At 42.8% G+C, this 18,586-nt stretch overlaps 1 protein-coding gene across 2 annotated transcripts in view; it reads right to left on the bottom strand.

The window, feature by feature from the left end:
• Nucleotides 1–8,463, bottom strand: part of ttbk1b (tau tubulin kinase 1b) — a 41,669-nt gene extending 33,206 nt beyond the window's left edge. The window contains exons 1-6 of one of the 2 annotated variants that reach the window (XM_090242210.1): nucleotides 8,055–8,463; nucleotides 5,933–6,091; nucleotides 4,159–4,306; nucleotides 2,862–2,935; nucleotides 2,403–2,546; nucleotides 1,106–1,210 (exon numbers count right to left, since the gene is read on the bottom strand). In XM_090242210.1, coding sequence (XP_090098336.1) covers nucleotides 1,106–1,210; nucleotides 2,403–2,546; nucleotides 2,862–2,935; nucleotides 4,159–4,306; nucleotides 5,933–6,040 — 579 coding nt within the window. In that variant the 5' untranslated portion in view covers nucleotides 6,041–6,091; nucleotides 8,055–8,463. The remainder of the gene's footprint in view (nucleotides 1–1,105; nucleotides 1,211–2,402; nucleotides 2,547–2,861; nucleotides 2,936–4,158; nucleotides 4,307–5,932; nucleotides 6,092–8,054) is intronic. The other variant, XM_021616873.3, reaches the window with a different exon arrangement.
• Nucleotides 8,464–18,586: the final 10,123 nt, after the last annotated feature.

Here is an 18,586-nt window from a genome sequence, read left to right as displayed (position 1 = left end):
CAACTGTATATTAGCCTGTATCAGGCTAGCCAACTGTATATTAGCCTATATCAGGCTAGCCAACTGTATATTAGCCTGTATCAGGCTAGCCAACTGTATATTAGCCTGCATCAGGCTAGCCAACTGTATATTAGCCTGTATCAGGCTAGCCAACTGTATATTAGCCTGTATCAGGCTAGCCAACTGTATATTAGCCTGTATCAGGCTAGCCAACTGTATATTAGCCTGTATCAGGCTAGCCAACTGTATATTAGCCTGCATCAGGCTAGCCAACTGTATATTAGCCTGTATCAGGCTAGCCAACTGTATATTAGCCTGTATCAGGCTAGCCAACTGTATATTAGCCTGTATCAGGCTAGCCAACTGTATATTAGCCTGCATCAGGCTAGCCAACTGTATATTAGCCTGCATCTTGTTTGCCAACTGTCAGTGGTGGGAAAAGTACCCAATTGTCATACTTGACTAAAAGTAAAGATACGTTAACAGAAAATGACTGAAGTAAAAGTCACCCAGTAAAAAACGACTTGAGTAAAAGTATAAAAGTATTTGGTTTTAAATATACCTAAGTATCAAAAGTAAAAGTATAAATCATTTCAAATTCCTTTTACTAGGCAAAGCATACGGCCACATTTTCTAGTTTTTATTTATTTATGGATAGCCAGGGGCACGATCCAACTATCAGTCATACTTTACAAACGAAGCATGTGTTTAGTGCGTCCACCATATCAGACGCAGTAGGGATGACCAGGGATGTTCTCTTGATAAGTTTGAATTAGACCATTTTCTGTCCTGCTAAACATTCAAAATGTAACGAGTACTTTTGGGTGTCAGGGAAAATGTATGGAGTAAAACGTACATCATTTTCTTTAGGAATGTAATGAAGTAAAAGTTGTCAAAAATGTTAATAATAAAGGAAAGTACAGATACCCCAAAAAACTACTTAAGTAGTGCTTTAAAGTAATTTTACTTAAGTACTTCACAATACTGCCAACTGTATATTAGCCTATATCATATTATATATATTGTTGTTAGAATGATTCAATAGCTTTGAATATTAACAGTCTGTAATACATGACATTAACAAAATCCTTCCATGGCTACTTACCGGTCGAACCTCTCCGGTAGTGTTGGTGTACTGGCGAGCCAGGCCAAAGTCTAACATGAAGCACTTTCTATAGGTGGAGGGGAGTCGACCCATAGCAAAGTTAGACTGGGAAAAAAAACGAGAAACAGATTGAGTTGAGGATATCACAGGAATATAAACAGGCGAAGCCCAAAGCAGTGTTTCCCCCTATCATTGCATAGACGTGAGACTAGCTTTTGCCCAGCACCTAAACGAATTAGACTTCAATTGGTTTTAATTGACAATATTGGCGCCAATAAGGCCTAGATGTTACGTTGAGGCTCACTAACCCAAAGTGCTATACATTTTTGAGCACACAGACTGAGATCAACATTGTCTCTCTTACAGCTGCTTAATTAATCAAATTCTGATCAAAATTGAAATATTGATGTGCAATATCCATATCGCAAGAGATCCATATCGCAAGAGATCCATATTGCAAGAGGTCCATATTGTAAGAGATCCATATCGCATGCAATATTTTGAAATGCTACCCAGCCGTGTATGACATCAGTTTTTATAGTTTTACTCGTTTTTTTTCTACTCTTGCGGCTGCTTCCCACACACACCAGGCCCCGCTCCCCTTTCGCAGTTCCTCCCCGCTGTTCGATTCACTATACGTTCCCATGCTGGTCTGTTAGGTCAAACAGATTGTTCCAAACAAAAACGATGCTGCTTTCCACTTTGCTTCTTAAATATAAATCATTCTACATTTCTATGACTTAAACAGTTCACCAAAGTGTTTTATTTCTACTGTACAGTATATTGCGATACAAATTGCAATCACAATATTTGGTAAAAAAAATGTAATCGCAATTATTTTGCCGATATTATGCAGTCCTAGTCTCTCTTTCTCCGTCTCTCTCACACACTTCCATCTGTCTCGCCCCCAATCGGTCTCTCACTCTCTCTCACACACTCCCATCTGTCTTGCTCTGTCTCACCCCCAATCGGTCTCTCACTGTCTCTCACACACTCCCATCTGTCTTGCTCTGTCTCACCCCCACTCGCTCTCTCACTCTCTTTCGTTCTCTCTCACTCTCTTTCGTTCTCTCTCACTCTCTTTCGTTCTCTCTCACTCTCTTTCATTCTCTCTCACTCTCTTTCGTTCTCTCTCACTCTCTTTCATTCTCTCTCACTCTCTTTCATTCTCTCTCTCTCTTTCATTTTCTCTATCGCACCACTAATCTTTCTACCCCTTACAATGCATTGTAATCACACATCATAATGCCTTATACCTGCAGGCATTAAGTTAATAGTTACTGAGAATGCCACCTACAGGCTTGATGTCTCTGTGCAGGAAGCCCACAGAGTGGATGGCCTCTATGGACTCCAGAATCTGTTTGCCCAGGCGTAGCGTGGTGCTCATGGTGAAGGTGCCGCGAGGCTGACTCCTCCTCAGGTCTGCTAGGTTTCTCCCCTGCTGGGGGGGAGAATGGGTAGGGAAAGAGTGGGGGAGAGGGCGGGGAGGAGAGGAGAGGGAGAGAGATGGGGAGAGGGTTGGGGGAGAGAGGGAAATGGGAAGGGGAGGAGGAGAAAGAGGGGAGGGGGGGAGAGAAAGAGGGAGGGGGAGTGGGAGAGATAGGGGAGAGGGGGGATGGAGAGGGAGAGAGGGGGGGGGGGTGAGAGGGAGAGAGAGATAATTCATTTTCATTCATTGTTTTCTACTTATTTGTAGCCTGGCTGTCATTATCTCTACCTAAGGCAATTCTATCAGACTGTTTTGATAGATGGTTACCTGAAGTTGCATGACCACATAGTTAAACTTCTCGTTCCTTCCACATCCGATGAATTTACATACATGATTTTTTCCTGTGAAAGAATGGAGAGAGGTTAGTGTAAATGTTACAATACAGTCAGTATAACATTAGCTATCTATAAATCTACTTGTACCATCACAGTTAAACAACTGATTCAGTTGGATGTTAGACCAACCCTTGTAATAATCCCAAAACATTTTGGATCATTGTTAGAAGAATTGGGATCAGATTGCTTTCCTAGGACCTGATACATTCAGAATGTGGTATCTTCCTATATGAATGAGGCATTTATCAGATAATTAAATATAGTCATGTAGTCCCTAGATTTAGTCATACAATACAATTAGGGCATGCTAACTTCAGGCAAGTAATTTCCAATGACCTTAGTCTTTCAGGTTGATTTGCATTTCAATAACATTAGTAAGAGAACATTCAGGGTATTTCCCCAAGTCATTTGAAGAAGGGTGCTCACAAACAGAAGCACAGCCAGGCAGACACACACTCACACAGTTTCATGCTCATTAACAATCCTCCCTGCCAGCAGTCACAGTTCTGTATCTGTTCCTTTGGCTACAGACCAGAACAAGCCACAGAAATACCCCAAAATAAATGCTGCCTAAGAAATTAGAATCTCTGCATATTTCAACACAATATGCTCATGCTCAGGTGGATTGTGGCAAGCTGTTTTTTACGGGATTCGAACAATGTGAAACACTCAATGCCGAAATATAATTTTGCACAAAGCAGTATAAACCCCAGTGCAACAGACATGTCAACCGATTGACTATCCAACTCATCCAACCCCCGAGCAAAACAAACAATCACCACACCTTCAACATTGTCCAGACAGATGCCAATAACACTAATCAAATAGCTAGACAGACAAACGTTTACCTCACTTCACTGTAGACCATAGATAGACAACTTAATTAACCTCGCCATGCTTATTCATGTACAAGGTGATGTTGCCATTGATTGATCCATGTCCTTAGTGATCCCTATCCCTCCTTGATAGATACCTGCCCTTAACTTGCACTTTCTATCTATTTCATAACAGGAGAGTGGAATTCCATCACTGAGGGCTATATACAGTATAGTGCAGGAGGAGGGAAAGACTGGCAAAGGCTGTCCCAGGGACTGAACCCACAACCTTTGGGGATTTAATACGTGCTTTGTATGGGTAGCGTTACAGGTGCTTAACCACACCTGTAACATGTGTGTGGATGTGTGTATGTGTGTGTGTGTGTGTTACTGCTCAACCACAAAGGCCCTTACCTTGCAGTTTCTTGAGGACGGCCACCTCCATCTTGAGAACCTGTTTAGGCTGCTGGGCTGACTCTACCTTCAGAGCCACATTCTCCCTGGTCAGCAGGTCCAATGCTTCATAGATCTCACCAAAACCTCCCCCACCAATCTTCTTCAGCTGGAAGTGGTGGCAGAGAAGAATAAACACTGTAAAAAACTGAGTAATGTGGATGTCTGCTAATTATGGCTTGCTGTCTGTTCTTTAAAGTGAACATTAAAAGAAATGCTAGTTCTCAACTAGCCTGGTCCCAAAACTGTTTGTGCTGTCTCGCTAACTCATATAATCATTGTCACACCTAGCACTAGGCAGGTTTCCATTGACCCAGGTTTATTCTACAAAATGTTTTTATTGCAATGTGTAATGGAAAGGCTGTCACACCCTGACCTTAGTATTCTTTGTTTTTCCTTGTTATTTTGGTTAGGTCAGGGTGTGACATGGGTGATGTATGTGTTTTTTGTCTTGTCTAGGGGTTTTTGTATGTTTATGGGGCTGTCTCCTTTCTAGGTATGGTGTATGTCTATGGTTGTCTAGATTGGTTCTCAATTAGAGGCAGCTGTCTATCGTTGTCTCTGATTGGGAACCATATTTAGGCAGCCATATTCTGTGGGTACTTTGTGGGTGATTGTTTCCTGTCTTTGTGTTTGCTACACCAGATAGGACTGTTTCGGTTTTGCCGCGTTTGTTATTTGTGTCATGTTATCGTCTTTCATTAAAACATGTTGAACATGAACCTTGCTGCATTTTGTGTTCTTTGTTTTTCATTTTGTATTCTTCAGACGAAGAGGAGGAACTCAGCCATGACAAAGGCAGGCAGATATAGCAGAAAGGTTCTAAAGATCCATAACATTTTTATCCATCAGGGATGGATTTAACATTTGTCTAACTTTCTTATTGCGACAAATGATGGTGGAAACTGTGTTTTTCGAATAAATGACTGCCGAATAATTTTGAAGATACACAGGGCACGTGATGACAATCGTGTAACTATAAAACTCCACTCCACATTTCATTCTAAATGCCTACTGCTGGCTAAATCGCTTTTGTCAACTATAAAGAATAATGCTTATTTGCAGGACAAGAATGTCCTTACTTTGAAGAATGCCTGAATTGCTTCACCTTGCTTTTCTGGTTGGCTGGCAAGTTTCACCATCCAATTATTTCAGATCTACAGGAGTGCAAATTTCCCCATGACAGAGAATTATTAGAATATGGCAAATATCAGTCAATTATTGCAATCTGGCCATGCCGTCATTCGAGGGCTACCTGAGACAAGAATCAGATAGGTGGGAGGGTATACAGGCTGTCGACTATTTATTCATGAGCAATTTGCCTAAATGGGTTATGGAAACACTTCAACCAATCATTTGTTTTGACACTAGGTTTTTGTGAAAAATGGTTTTATTGTTTGTTGGTGTGACATCATTACGCCCAGCTGTTTTTATTGACAAAATATGTCAACGGACCCTAGCAGGCAATTGTCACATCTAATGTATATGGAACTTTCTAAATGCTGACAAAAAATAACTGGACAAGTTAATGGAAACATACTGACCGTACGATTTGGCAAGAGAGCACCAACAGCTGTGACCAGGCTAGTTCACATCAGGGTAAGGAATATTCCAAATCAGGGATTCTCAACTAATAATTTAATTTAATTTCAATCAATTACTCAATTATTCAACCAATCACTCCGCTGAGACTCAATTAAATGGTCAAAATGGCACTGAAAATAAATAAACTCACCACTTTCCATCGGTCCTTTACCATGCAGTTGGGAGACAGGATGTCCACCTGCTCCCCCGCTCCGTTCATGTTTTCGTCGGGCTGGGCGACCGTCCCTACACACTGCATTGGTCGGCCAGACAGAGGCACAGTAGCTCCCAACTCGATTCAGCCATTTACCTGGGAAGAAAAACACACTAATGTAGGCTACAAACCCCTTGTAAACTGGAGACATCTCACTCACTAACACCTCTGAACCCCAAATGTGTCTATGGGCTAATAAGTAAACAATTCAGCTCCACAGACAGCACCGCGGCCTGCGTTCAAAACAAACGTGTTGGTCACAGATTTAGCACCAGGGACAGCAACAGTTAGAGCTAAAACGTGTGATTGCGTACAAATTCGCTGCAAACGGAATCCATAAGCACAGGTGTGACAGAAGCTCTTTTCATTCATCGCACATTGGACAGCGCCACTCATTACAGCACCATCCAGGCCAAAAATAATTTTACACACCTGCTGGCATTCCCTAAGATTGTGCTGCCTGCCAGACACCACACCTATTAGAACAGCTGGGGTCAAGGCATTCTCAAATCAAATGCACAAGCATGAGAGAACATGGTGAGCCTCACACCAGTGTGGAAGCTTCCCACTGCCCTAGACAATGTGCGGAAGATACCCTCAATGCAACAATACATGCAAGTCTGAAGAACAAGCAGGCAGATTCTGCAAATCTTCTCAAAGATGTCAGAGGAATGGAGTGTAAAGGAATAAAGCAAAATACACGTTAATTAACTCTGTCATGTAATCCATTCCAGGTTCAATAATGCCAATTTACACTTAGTTGATTACAGTAAAGTTCATGAAAAAATTATTAAGTTTACCTGGCAGACATTTTTTTGAAACATTGATCTCCCTTTTCTTCTCCCAGGTTTTAGCAACCTGCATTAGGGACTTTGGATTGAACAACTACAATACCACACACCCAGATTTGGCAAAACCCTTAAACCCTTCATATATTGGAGTCATGTCTTTATATTCTTCAAAATCTGTAACTAACCAAAATCTAAAAAAAAAAAAAAAAATTAAATGACAGCGGTCAATTGTAACAATTGTGATAATTGTGGTTTCGATTCCCGAAAATGTATGGATTCACTCACTGCTGTAGGTCGATCTGGATAACAGCGTCCGCTAAACGACTAAAATGTAAAACAAGGGTGTAGCCTACCATTTCAGTAGCCCACTGCACTTATCTGAGGTTGGGCCTATGCATTGCCATTTGCGCTCCCACCTTACTGCTACAACGGGGAGGGACTCGTTCTGTTTCTAATATGCTTTCCTTAGATATAACTCCATAAGGCACAACCTCTTCATCGCAACTAACAGCAGTCCCCGGGCACAGAAGCTCTACTATCATTCTCCTCCTACTGTTACATTTTCTCCGCACTGCAGTTTCAGTGCTCCCTCAACGGGTAGGCAACCATTCGAGCGTCAGGCGGCGCGCACAGTCCATCCAGAGTAGGCTTGACGTTTTCCAATAATTCACCATTGCACACATTCACCATTGCACTGCGCCCTTGGCCCAATGGGTATGTTGTGTAGCTTTACTCTGCCCCTAAAAAAATATTTCGGGAATCACCTAATTGACCAATATCACACATTTCAACCGCGATTCAACATTCCACTGCATGGGATGGACGCAAGTGGCACTACGGGAAATGTCGTTTACAATCGGGAAAGCCCACGCAAAGGAACCCGATTAGATGCTTGTAACAGACTCCATCTCCCGTTGTGAGTGAATCAAATCCCTGACGTAAGTCTGCATTATAGGGTGATTTTTTTTAATACATTATTAATGATTATTGTTATATAGATGTAAAATAAACGAATTGTCATGTTTAAGCTCTTGACATCATCTGGCAACGTTGTCAATAATTGTGTTGTAGATTGCCAATAACCTATTCCAGATTTCTTTCTTCTCTAGAAACAGCAAAGGGGCGTTTGCTATCCCAAGTTATCATAGCAAAGCGAGCGACCGTGTATAAGCATTATTATAGCCAAGGTGCCAATGCCTTTGAATGTGCTTTATGTCCGCAAGATCATTTACGTAAATTCAACAAAGAGAAAAACATTGCATCCAGACCTTATCTTCTGACTTCGGTGTAAGGCCTCGGTGCGCGAGGAATTTGAGAGGTGCATCATTTCTTGAGCGAGGTCGTGGTAAAGACATAGGCTATGTGTCGTTTGTCGTTGCACCAGTCTCCATTCTCCCCGTTATCCGCTTCGTTCTACTCCTCTGAATCAGGGTTTCCACTAGTTACCACAGCCAAAAAGTCTGGCTATCGTAAAAATGCATGATTTTGTTGTTGCTTTTTGGTCTTAATTTAAGGTTAGGGTTAGGCATAAGGTTAGCAGTGTGGTTAAGGTTAGGGAATTAGGTTTAAAATCAGATTTTAAGAATATAAATGGTAGAAATAGGCGGGATTTACGACTTTGTGGCTGTGGTAACTACTGGCGACTCTGAATCAGCATCACCGAGATACTCCCAGTATGCAACGCGCTAGGTCCTGCGTGATCATGGATGGTTGTTGCGTGGCAACGTGATGAGCAGCGCTCGAGAAGCGCCTATTGAGGATTGACACATGTGCCAGAAGTGGCAGTTTCAGTAGCAGTACCAAATTAACAGTGTGTCTGCCATAGCGTAGACTATTAGGGCAATGCCCTAATGCACAATCTCACACTGAATCTCCCATGGCCTCTTTTGTGGATATTTAATTTTACGCACAAGAGGGCACTGTTTTCCCACAGATAAATGAAAATGATCAGTCGTGCATTTTACCTTGATATTTGGCCCTCAAGACCAGAGTTTACAGACTTTATTTTTTATTTATTTTATGTTAAGTAACTCAGTTGCGGACTCAACTTACTGTTGAGAGTTATACAGATGGAATACACAAGCTACAAGTTGGACATTTGGTAGTGCATCAGCAGTTTTTCACTTGTTATGTCAGTCAATCACAGTCACTCAAAGCCCATGTTAGCAAAAACATTTTATATTGCTAGGTAAGGTAGTCTAGCCAGCTATCTAAACCAAGTAGTAGCCTAATCATCATCAAATTACAGACTGGGCACACAGGGCATTGGTTTTGTTAGTCACTCTCACTCAGATATCGTATGAAAATGGCATTAGTCGAGGCAAAATGCCTAGAATTGTAGGAATTGATTTGAATGTGCAGAATTGCATGAAATTAGCTATAAAACTGCAAAAGAACAATCACCACCTCATGGCAAAATGAGTAGAATTGCATGACATTAGTTTTAGAACTGCAACATTTTTCCTTTACAATGTACCAAATCTCGCTTAGGGCCTTCAAAAGGCTAGGGGTCGATCTGCTCAAGACTCTCAATAGGATCATCCGTATGGTGTGTTCATATAGACGTTTCTGAGAGGACGTTGCAAGTTGCAATCACTATTTAATTTGCAGAAGGTTCCTTTCGGGATGGCAGGCCAATCAAGCGAGATGTAAGTTCTTGGACTGGAGAAAAAAAACGGCTGCAGGATAAGCTCTCAGAAACACAGAAGAAACTGTAATGAGAGTGGAGTGGCTGCGTAAGTGACAACTGTGAAGTGTGCAACATTAATGATATTGGAAGTGAGCAACATTCCAACAATAGTGGAATCAGCAGTTCACCTTCAAAATATGAGCACCGCATTGAAACGGATGCAAACAAATAGGCCTACAGTTATGCCACAATTGGACTAGGTAATGTTAAACAAGGTTGAAATGTTATTAAAACATTTAAACTAAAGACAAATAGTAAAAATCAGTTGAAACCTCACTGTGGATGTATTGGACTGCATAATTGCATATGGGGCCCTGCTGGAAAATTCAGTTTAGACCAGCTTGGATTTTAAGCTGGTCGAGATAGTTGTGATAGATGCTTGTGGTACATTGCTTGTAGTGTGGCACATTCATCATCACTTTTTTTTATCATCCATGGTTAATTGGGGTATTTAATTTTAAAAAACATTGGTTCTTTTGGTATTTCAGTCAGCTTTTCAACATACGTCATGATCTTGATGCATTGGTTGTTTCGAGATGCTGCACTAAAAAGCTGAACTATGAGTACAGTACAAGAGTGTCCACTTCTGTTTTTTATACCTGCCTTTCTCACTAAGAAAGTCTACCATTTCTTCTGCAAACCCTGTCCCATGATGACAACCGGTGATGCTGTACAATTGCCTCGTTTTTAATTTACCTCTTGTTAGGTCTTTTTTGTTTTGTGTTGTTTCATCTAACATAGTTGCAAGAAAGCTATAGAAACACTGGCAGCAGTTAGTCTACATGGGGATTTAAACGTTTTTTTGTCTTCCTAAGACTGTCTGTGTCTAGGTGGGAGTTCCTGTCCCAGTTCAAAGGTTCCATTACCTACAGTTTCGACAGGAAATCTCTCTTTTGGCCCCCAAAGCCATTCCCAGCTGCTATCTGTTCAGTTACTAAAGCTATTCAATGCAAGTGTGCTTGGAGCTACAATAATGAAGTATCACCACACTAGACTGGAACATGTATTACTTACTGACTTAGGTACAGTGCCTTCGGAAAGTATTCAGATTCCTTGACTTTTTCCACATGTTGTTTACGATACAGGTTTATTTGAATTATTTTTTTCAGCAATCGACACACAATACCCAATATTGACAAAGTAAAAACAGGCTTTTAGAAATGTTTGCAAATTATATATTTATATTTAAAAAAAACAGATATAGCTTATTTACATAAGTTTTCAGACCCTTTGTTATTAGACTCGAAATTGAGGTCAGGTGCATCCTGTTTCCATTGATCATCCTTGATGTTTCTACAACTTGATTGGAGTCCACCTGTGATAAATGTAATTGATTGGACATGATTTGAAAAGGCACACACCTGTCTATATAAGGTCCCACAGTTGGCAGTGAACGTCAGAGCAAAAACGAAGCCATAAGGTCAAAGAAACTGTCCGTAGAGCTCCGAGATAGGATTGTGTCGAGGCACAGATCTGGGGAAGGGTACCAAAACATTTCTGCAGCATTGAAGGTCCAAGAACACATTGGCCTCCATAATTCTTAAATGGATGACGTTTGAAACCACCAAGACTCTTCTTAGAGCTGGCCACCGGCCAGACTGAGCAATCCGGGGAGAAGGGCCATGGTCAGAGAGGTGACCAAGAACCCAATGGTCTAGATTTCCTCTGTGGAGATGGGAGAACGTTCTAGAAGGACAACCATCTCTGCAGCCCTCTACCAATCAGGCTTTTGTGGTAGAGTAAAGTACAGAGAGATCCTTGATGAAAACCTGCTCCATAGCGCTCAGGACCTCAGACTGGGGTGAAGGTTTACCTTCCAACACAACAACCACCCTAAGCACACAGCCAAGACAACGCAGGAGTGGCTTCGGGACAAGTCTCTGAATGCTTTGAGTGGCCCAGCCAGAGCCCAGAATTGAACCCGGTCGAACAGCTCTAGAAAGACCTGCAAATAGCTGTGCAGTGACGCTCCCCATCCAACCTGACAGAGCTTAAGAGGATCTACAGAGAAGAATGGGAGAAATTACCCAAATACAGGTGTGCCAAGCTTGTAGCATCATACCCAAGAAGATGTTCTTAGGTGTTTCAATAAAGTACTGAGTAAAGGGTCTGAATACTTATGTAAACGTGATATTTCCGTGTTTTAAAAAAATAAATTAGCAACATTTTCTAAAAACTGTTTTTGGGGCATTGTGTGTAGATTAAGGAGGGGTGGAAAAACTATATACGCAATTTTAGATCTGGGCTGTAACACAACAAAATGTGGAAAAAGTCAAGGGGTCTAAATACTTTCCGAAGGCACTGTATTTCAAAAGCCAGCAATAACTGAACAGCAAGTATTGAAGGAAACATCAATTTATTGCACCCATTGACTTCTTTCATAATGACCTTATGAATAAAATGTTTCTTTTTGGCAGCTCCTTTTTTAGAATAAAACTGTTGCATCCAATGTCCCAACATTTGCTACTATGACATCAGAGAATGTTCTGTTCTGTTTGTTTGTTACTCTTTTGCCTTCCTTCTCTCCATGTTGGTTAATTGCCTCATCATCTTAGGTGCTACTCTGTTCTCAAACTGGGTGGCAGTTAATTTACAGGCTAATCTGGGCCACCGTCTTCTTATCTCCACCCTATTTGTTGCCCTCGTGTTTTTTTTTGTTTTGTGGAACTACATGTCTGTGCTCTTCTTTAAAAATAAACGTTTTGGGAGGGGCTTTCCTTTCATTTAATGTATTTACACTTCAGTGTGTTGTTTTTAAGGCTCCAGTTAGGCCTATAAGAAACCAGAGTCCCTCTGCAGCTGTCAATTTTCCTGCAAAGCAGTAAATGCAAACTTGTAATGAATTTGAGTTTTAAAAGGCTTCTAAGATTTGTAATTTTCACTTTGACATTTGAGACTTGATTTTACCTAATGCAAAGTGTATCAACCTCTATAAAATGTCCATTAATTATAATCCACATAATAATTCATATTTCCTGTTGCTGCAGGATTCTTTTCCTGCTGTAGTAAACTGGCTCAAACTAAGATCCTCCATCTGTAGTGTTTAGGATAGTAGTTGGCACATCATTCATCTGCATGGGACTTCATAGACTGTTCTCTCTGCTACAGCACGGCTAGCGGTACGATTCATCAAGTATGGAACCAACAGGACCCTGAACAGCGTTTAACCCCAAGCCATAAGACTGCTAAATAGTTAGCCTAATAGTTACTGAAGTCCCGAGCTGTAAGAAGGCAGTATTATAAAATTACATTTCTGTTTGCTTCCAAACTTCTAATTTCTTAAATTGTTGTATCAAGTTAAAATAAGTATTTTTCCTTTTTCAGTGGTCCATATGTTATATCCATGTATTCTGACACTCCTGAAGACCACCTCCAAGTCTAGTATTGATGCATTTGGTAATACAACATGCCCTTCAAATCAGTGTTAGTATTGTGGGATTATTTCCTGAGTAATTATTTAATTTATATGTCAGTTATACACAGTGCTAATATGTGGTGAATCTGTTTTACAGGAAATAACTGTGTTTACCTATTTCTTTACCTGATACAAATGATCTGTTTTCCTATTGGCCAATGCTTTGACTGTGTGGGGTTAAACTTTATTGATACAGGAAGTGACAGACAGTTCTAGTTCCGTGGCTGATGGTGTTTAATGTGGTTTGACCCGATAAAGCTGCTTAATAGTTATCAGTCTCCATCCAGTCCTTGCACCTACAGAAAGTCACCTGTATTCGGACACTTAATTTACAGTATGTTAGTCTGGCTCAATGTGAAGGTCCTCTTCACAGGTGTTTGCGTCTCATGAATTCAGCCATCAAATCTGTCTTACGTAAGAGCTCGGTTTGTACAGACATTTGTAAAGAAATATTACTTGTCAGCACAAGGACGGCAATTACCTTATGCACCTGTATTAAACCCATAATAAAGATCTATTGAGTGATTTGAGTTATTGGGAAAGCCTAGAGGTGTCCCTTGTCCCTTCATTACACAGTGTTGTTTAAGAAGAGGAGTTTGATCCCTGATAACAAGAGAACATATTGATCTCTATGTTCCAGCAATGCTGTCAACTACCAATAACCCAAAACGAGCAAGTGATTGTTCAAAACTCTTCATTTGTAATGTTGACAATTATGCAAACTAGTTTGTCTTTGCCCTGAGAATAACGTTTTAGCTTGATTGAGTGAGTCCTAAGTTTTAAACGATACTAACAGTACTTTGAATGCTTTAGCGGAAGGACCTTTTATCATTGTTCATCTAAATGTACAGAGACATGTAAATATACCCACCAGCAATATGTCTGCTAATGAGATGTCTAACCTCCTGATGGTTACCGCGTGTACGTGCTTAACTCGCTCGCTTAAGAAAAATTACAAGAAAGGGAACACTGGCAATATGCTGTGTGCAATGTGCATGTACTGAATTGAAGAGATTGTATGGGGGGATTGTCCAGATGGGGAAAACATTTGTGGATTTGTGGTAATGGTGCATTGGCCGGACTCATCTAGAATTCTGCTATAATCCGATGTAAAACAATGACAATTGATATGAGATGTGAGTGTTAGTTGGAACCTATACTTGGCCATGGTCACAGTAATCTGAAAACATATAGGCCTACCTTTATCCACAAACATCTACTACAAAAATCTCTGAAACTGGAAACACTTATCTCCCTGACTAGCTTTAAGCACCAACTGTCAGAGCAGCTCACAGATTACTGCACCTGTACATACAGTGCCTTGCGAAAGTATTCGGCCCCCTTGAACTTTGCGACCTTTTGCCACATTTCAGGCTTCAAACATAAAGATATAAAACTGTATTTTTTGTGAAGAATCAACAACAAGTGGGACACAATCATGAAGTGGAACAACATTTATTGGATATTTCAAACTTTTTTAACAAATCAAAAACTGAAAAATTTGGCGTGCAAAATTATTCAGCCCCCTTAAGTTAATACTTTGTAGCGCCACCTTTTGCTGCGATTACAGCTGTAAGTCGCTTGGGGTATGTCTCTATCAGTTTTGCACATCGAGATCATTTTTTCCCATTCCTCCTTGCAAAACAGCTCGAGCTCAGTGAGGTTGGATGGAGAGCATTTGTGAACAGCAGTTTTCAGTTCTTTCCACAGATTCTCGATTGGATTCAGGTCTGGACTTTGACTTGGCCATTCTAACACCTGGATATGTTTATTTTTGAACCATTCCATTGTAGATTTCGCTTTATATTTTGGATCATTGTCTTGTTGGAAGACAAATCTCCGTCCCAGTCTCAGGTCTTTTGCAGACTCCATCAGGTTTTCTTCCAGAATGGTCTTGTATTTGGCTCCATCCATCTTCCCATCAATTTTAACCATCTTCCCTGTCCCTGCTGAAGAAAAGCAGGCCCAAACCATGATGCTGCCACCACCATGTTTGACAGTGGGGATGGTGTGTTCAGGGTGTTGCTTTTACGCCAAACATAACGTTTTGCATTGTTGCCAAAAAGTTCAATTTTGGTTTCATCTGACCAGAACACCTTCTTCCACATGTTTGGTGTGTCTCCCAGGTGGCTTGTGGCAAACTTTAAACAGTTTTTATGGATATCTTTAAGAAATGGCTTTCTTCTTGCCACTCTTCCATAAAGGCCAGATTTGTGCAATATACGACTGATTGTTGTCCTATGGACAGAGTCTCCCACCTCAGCTGTAGATCTCTGCAGTTCATCCAGAGTGATCATGGGCCTCTTGGCTGCATCTCTGATCAGTCTTCTCCTTGTATGAGCTGAAAGTTTAGAGGGACGGCCAGGTCTTGGTAGATTTGCAGTGGTCTGATACTCCTTCCATTTCAATATTATCGCTTGCACAGTGCTCCTTGGGATGTTTAAAGCTTGGGAAATCTTTTTGTTTCCAAATCCGGCTTTAAACTTCTTCACAACAGTATCTCGGACCTGCCTGGTGTGTTCCTTGTTCTTCATGATGCACTCTGCGCTTTTAACGGACCTCTGAGACTATCACAGTGCAGGTGCATTTATAGGGAGACTTGATTACACACAGGTGGATTGTATTTATCATCATTAGTCATTTAGGTCAACATTGGATCATTCAGAGATCCTCACTGAACTTCTGGAGAGAGTTTGCTGTTTTATATCTTTATGTTTGAAGCCTGAAATGTGGCAAAAGGTCGCAAAGTTCAAGGGGGCCGAATACTTTCGCAAGGCACTGTAGCCCATATATTATTTAGCCCAGACAACTACCACTCCCCTACTGTATTTATTTATTTTGCCCCTTTGCACCCCATTATTTCTATCTCTACCTTGCACATTCTTCCACTGCAAATCTACCATTCCAGTGTTTTACTTGCTATATTGTATTTACTTCGCCACCATGGCCTTTTTTTTGTTGCCTTTACCCCCCTTATCTCACCTCATTTGCTCACATTGTATATAGACTTATTTTTCTACTGTATTATTGACTGTATGTTTGTTTCACTCCATGTGTAACTCTGTGTTGTTGTATGTGTCAAACTGCTTTGCTTTATCTTGGCCAGGTCGCAATTGTAAATGAGAACTTGTTCTCAACTTGCCTACCTGGTTAAATAAAGGTGAAATAAAAAAAATATATATCTCTGGAAGGTCTCTCAATAATCTCACTTAACTAATTTAATTTGGCCTCTTAAATCCATATTGTTGTGTGATTTGCAGCACATAGACCATGTAATAATCATTTAAGAAATGGAAGAGTAGAAAAGGTGATCTCCCAAAAATATCAAAAGAAAAATGGTTTTCTATGCATGGTGCTTTTATTCTTAAAAAAACTGACTCGTTTCGACTTTGTCAAAGCTAGATTATTTAGTGGATGTGGCACCTTCCTTTATGGGAACTGGGCCTCGTCTTTAGATTGACACAGGTGCAGTCTGAAAAACAGGTGAACACATTAAACACTTACTGTCACAACTCCCACCGAAGGGAGTCGGCGGACAAAAACTGTGGTGAAGTGGGGTCCACGTCCCGCGCCGGAGCCGCCACTGTAGGTTTAGGTTTTGCGGCCGGAGTCCTCACCTTTGGGGGGGGTACTGTCACGTTCTGACCTTTGTGTCCACCCACAAAACACAAAGGAAAACAGGCTACCTAAATATGGTTCTCAATCAGGGACAACGATTGACAGCTGCCTCTGATTGAGAACCATATCAGGCCAAACACAGAAATAGAAAGTCATAGAAAAACTAACATAGACAACCCACCAAACTCACGCCCTGACCATACTAAAACAAAAGTCAAAACAAAGGAACTAAGGTCAGAACGTGACATCTCATCTGTATTATTCGTAGCCATCTATTTATCACCACAAAGCGAAGCTCTCAACCAACTCTATAAGGCCATTAGCAAAGAAGAAAATGCTCACCCAGAAGCGGCGCTTTGGTCCTCTCCTTCTTCCACCTCTGAATGCCGTTACAGAACCACCCACCAAAAAAGGACCAAGCAGCGTGGTAACGGGCAGCAGCAGCAGCAGCGGTCACAGGACTCCTGGACATGGGAGCGAGATCTGGACTATGTCACAACTTGGGAGGAGATAGACAGGTGGTCAGTCGACCCAGGGAGAATGCCGGAGCCCGCCTGGGATTCTCTGGAGCAGTGTGAGGAGGGATACCGGCGAATGGAGTCATCACGGCGGCGCGGAAGGAAGCCCGAGAGGCAGCAACCAAAAATGTATTGGGGGGTGGCACACGGGGAGTGAGACGAGTTCAGGTAGGAGAGAGAGGAACCGGGCAGGCAACGTGTTATGCTGTGAGGCGCACGGTGTCCCCGGTGCGGTACATCCCAGCTCCTCGTATTGGCTGGGCTAGAGTGGACATCGAGCCAGGTGCCATGAAGCCGGCTCAGCGCATCTGGTCTCCTGTGCGTCTCCTCGGGCCGGTGTACATGGCACCAGCCCTACGCATGGTGTCCCCGGTTCGCCAGCACAGCCCAGTGCGGGCTATTCCACCTCGTCGCACTGGCCTGGCTACGGGAAGCATTCAACCAGGTAGGGTTGGGCAGGCTCGGTGCTCGAGACCTCCTGTGCGCCTTCACGGTCCGGTCTATCCGGTGCCACCTCCATGTACCAGCCCTCCGGTGGCAGCCCCCCCCCCCCCCCCCCCGCACCAGGCTGTCTCTCCTTCTTCTGCCTACAGGTGCTCCCTCCTCTCCGGCGCTGCCAGAGTCTCCCGTCTGTCCTGAGCTGCCAGAGTCTCCCAGTCTGTCCTGAGCTGCCAGAGTCTTTCAGTCTGTCCTGAGCTGCCAGAGTCTCCCAGTCTGTCCTGAGCTGCCAGAGTCTCCCAGTCTGTCCTGAGCTGCCAGAGTCTCCTGTCTGTCCTGAGCTGCCAGAGTCTCCCGTCTGTCCTGAGCTGCCAGAGTCTCCCGTCTGTCCTGAGCTGCCAGAGTCTCCCAGTCTGTCGTGAGCTGCCAGAGTCTCCCAGTCTGTCGTGAGCTGCCAGTCTCCCAGTCTGTCGTGAGCTGCCAGAGTCTCCCAGTCTGTCGTGAGCTGCCAGAGTCTCCCAGTCTGTCGTGAGCTGCCAGAGTCTCCCAGTCTGTCGTGAGCTGCCAGAGTCTCCCAGTCTGTCGTGAGCTGCCAGAGTCTCCCAGTCTGTCATGAGCTGCCAGAGTCTCCCAGTCTGTCCTGAGCTGCCAGAGTCTCCCAGTCTGTCATGAGCTGCCAGAGTCACACCGGCGATGCCGGAATCGCCCTTCACTCCGGAGCAGCCGGAGTCTCCCGTCTGTCCGGCGCTGCTGGAGTCGTCCTTCACTCCGGCGCTGCCGGAATCTCCCGTCCATTCGGGACCCATGGCTAGGGTCCCCGGTCGGAGGTCGGCGGCGAGGGTCGCCGCTCGTAAGAGGCCACGGGGGCGGTTGAGGAGGCGGACAAAAACTGTGGTGAAGTGGGGTCCACGTCCCGCGCCGGAGCCGCCACTGTAGGTTTAGGTTTTGCGGCCGGAGTCCGCACCTTGGGGGGGGGGGTTACTGTCACGTTCTGACCTTAGTTCTTTTGTTTTAGTATGGTCAGGGCGTGAGTTGGGTGGGTTGTCTATGTCAGTTTTTCTATGATTTTCTATTTCTGTGTTTGGCCTGGTATGGTTCTCAATCAGAGGCAGCTGTCAATCG

This window comes from Oncorhynchus mykiss, chromosome 1 (genome assembly GCF_057628025.1).
Source record: "Oncorhynchus mykiss isolate SJ-2025 chromosome 1, ASM5762802v1, whole genome shotgun sequence".
Taxonomy (NCBI): domain Eukaryota; kingdom Metazoa; phylum Chordata; class Actinopteri; order Salmoniformes; family Salmonidae; genus Oncorhynchus; species Oncorhynchus mykiss.
This window is presented reverse-complemented; position numbering and strand designations above follow the sequence as displayed.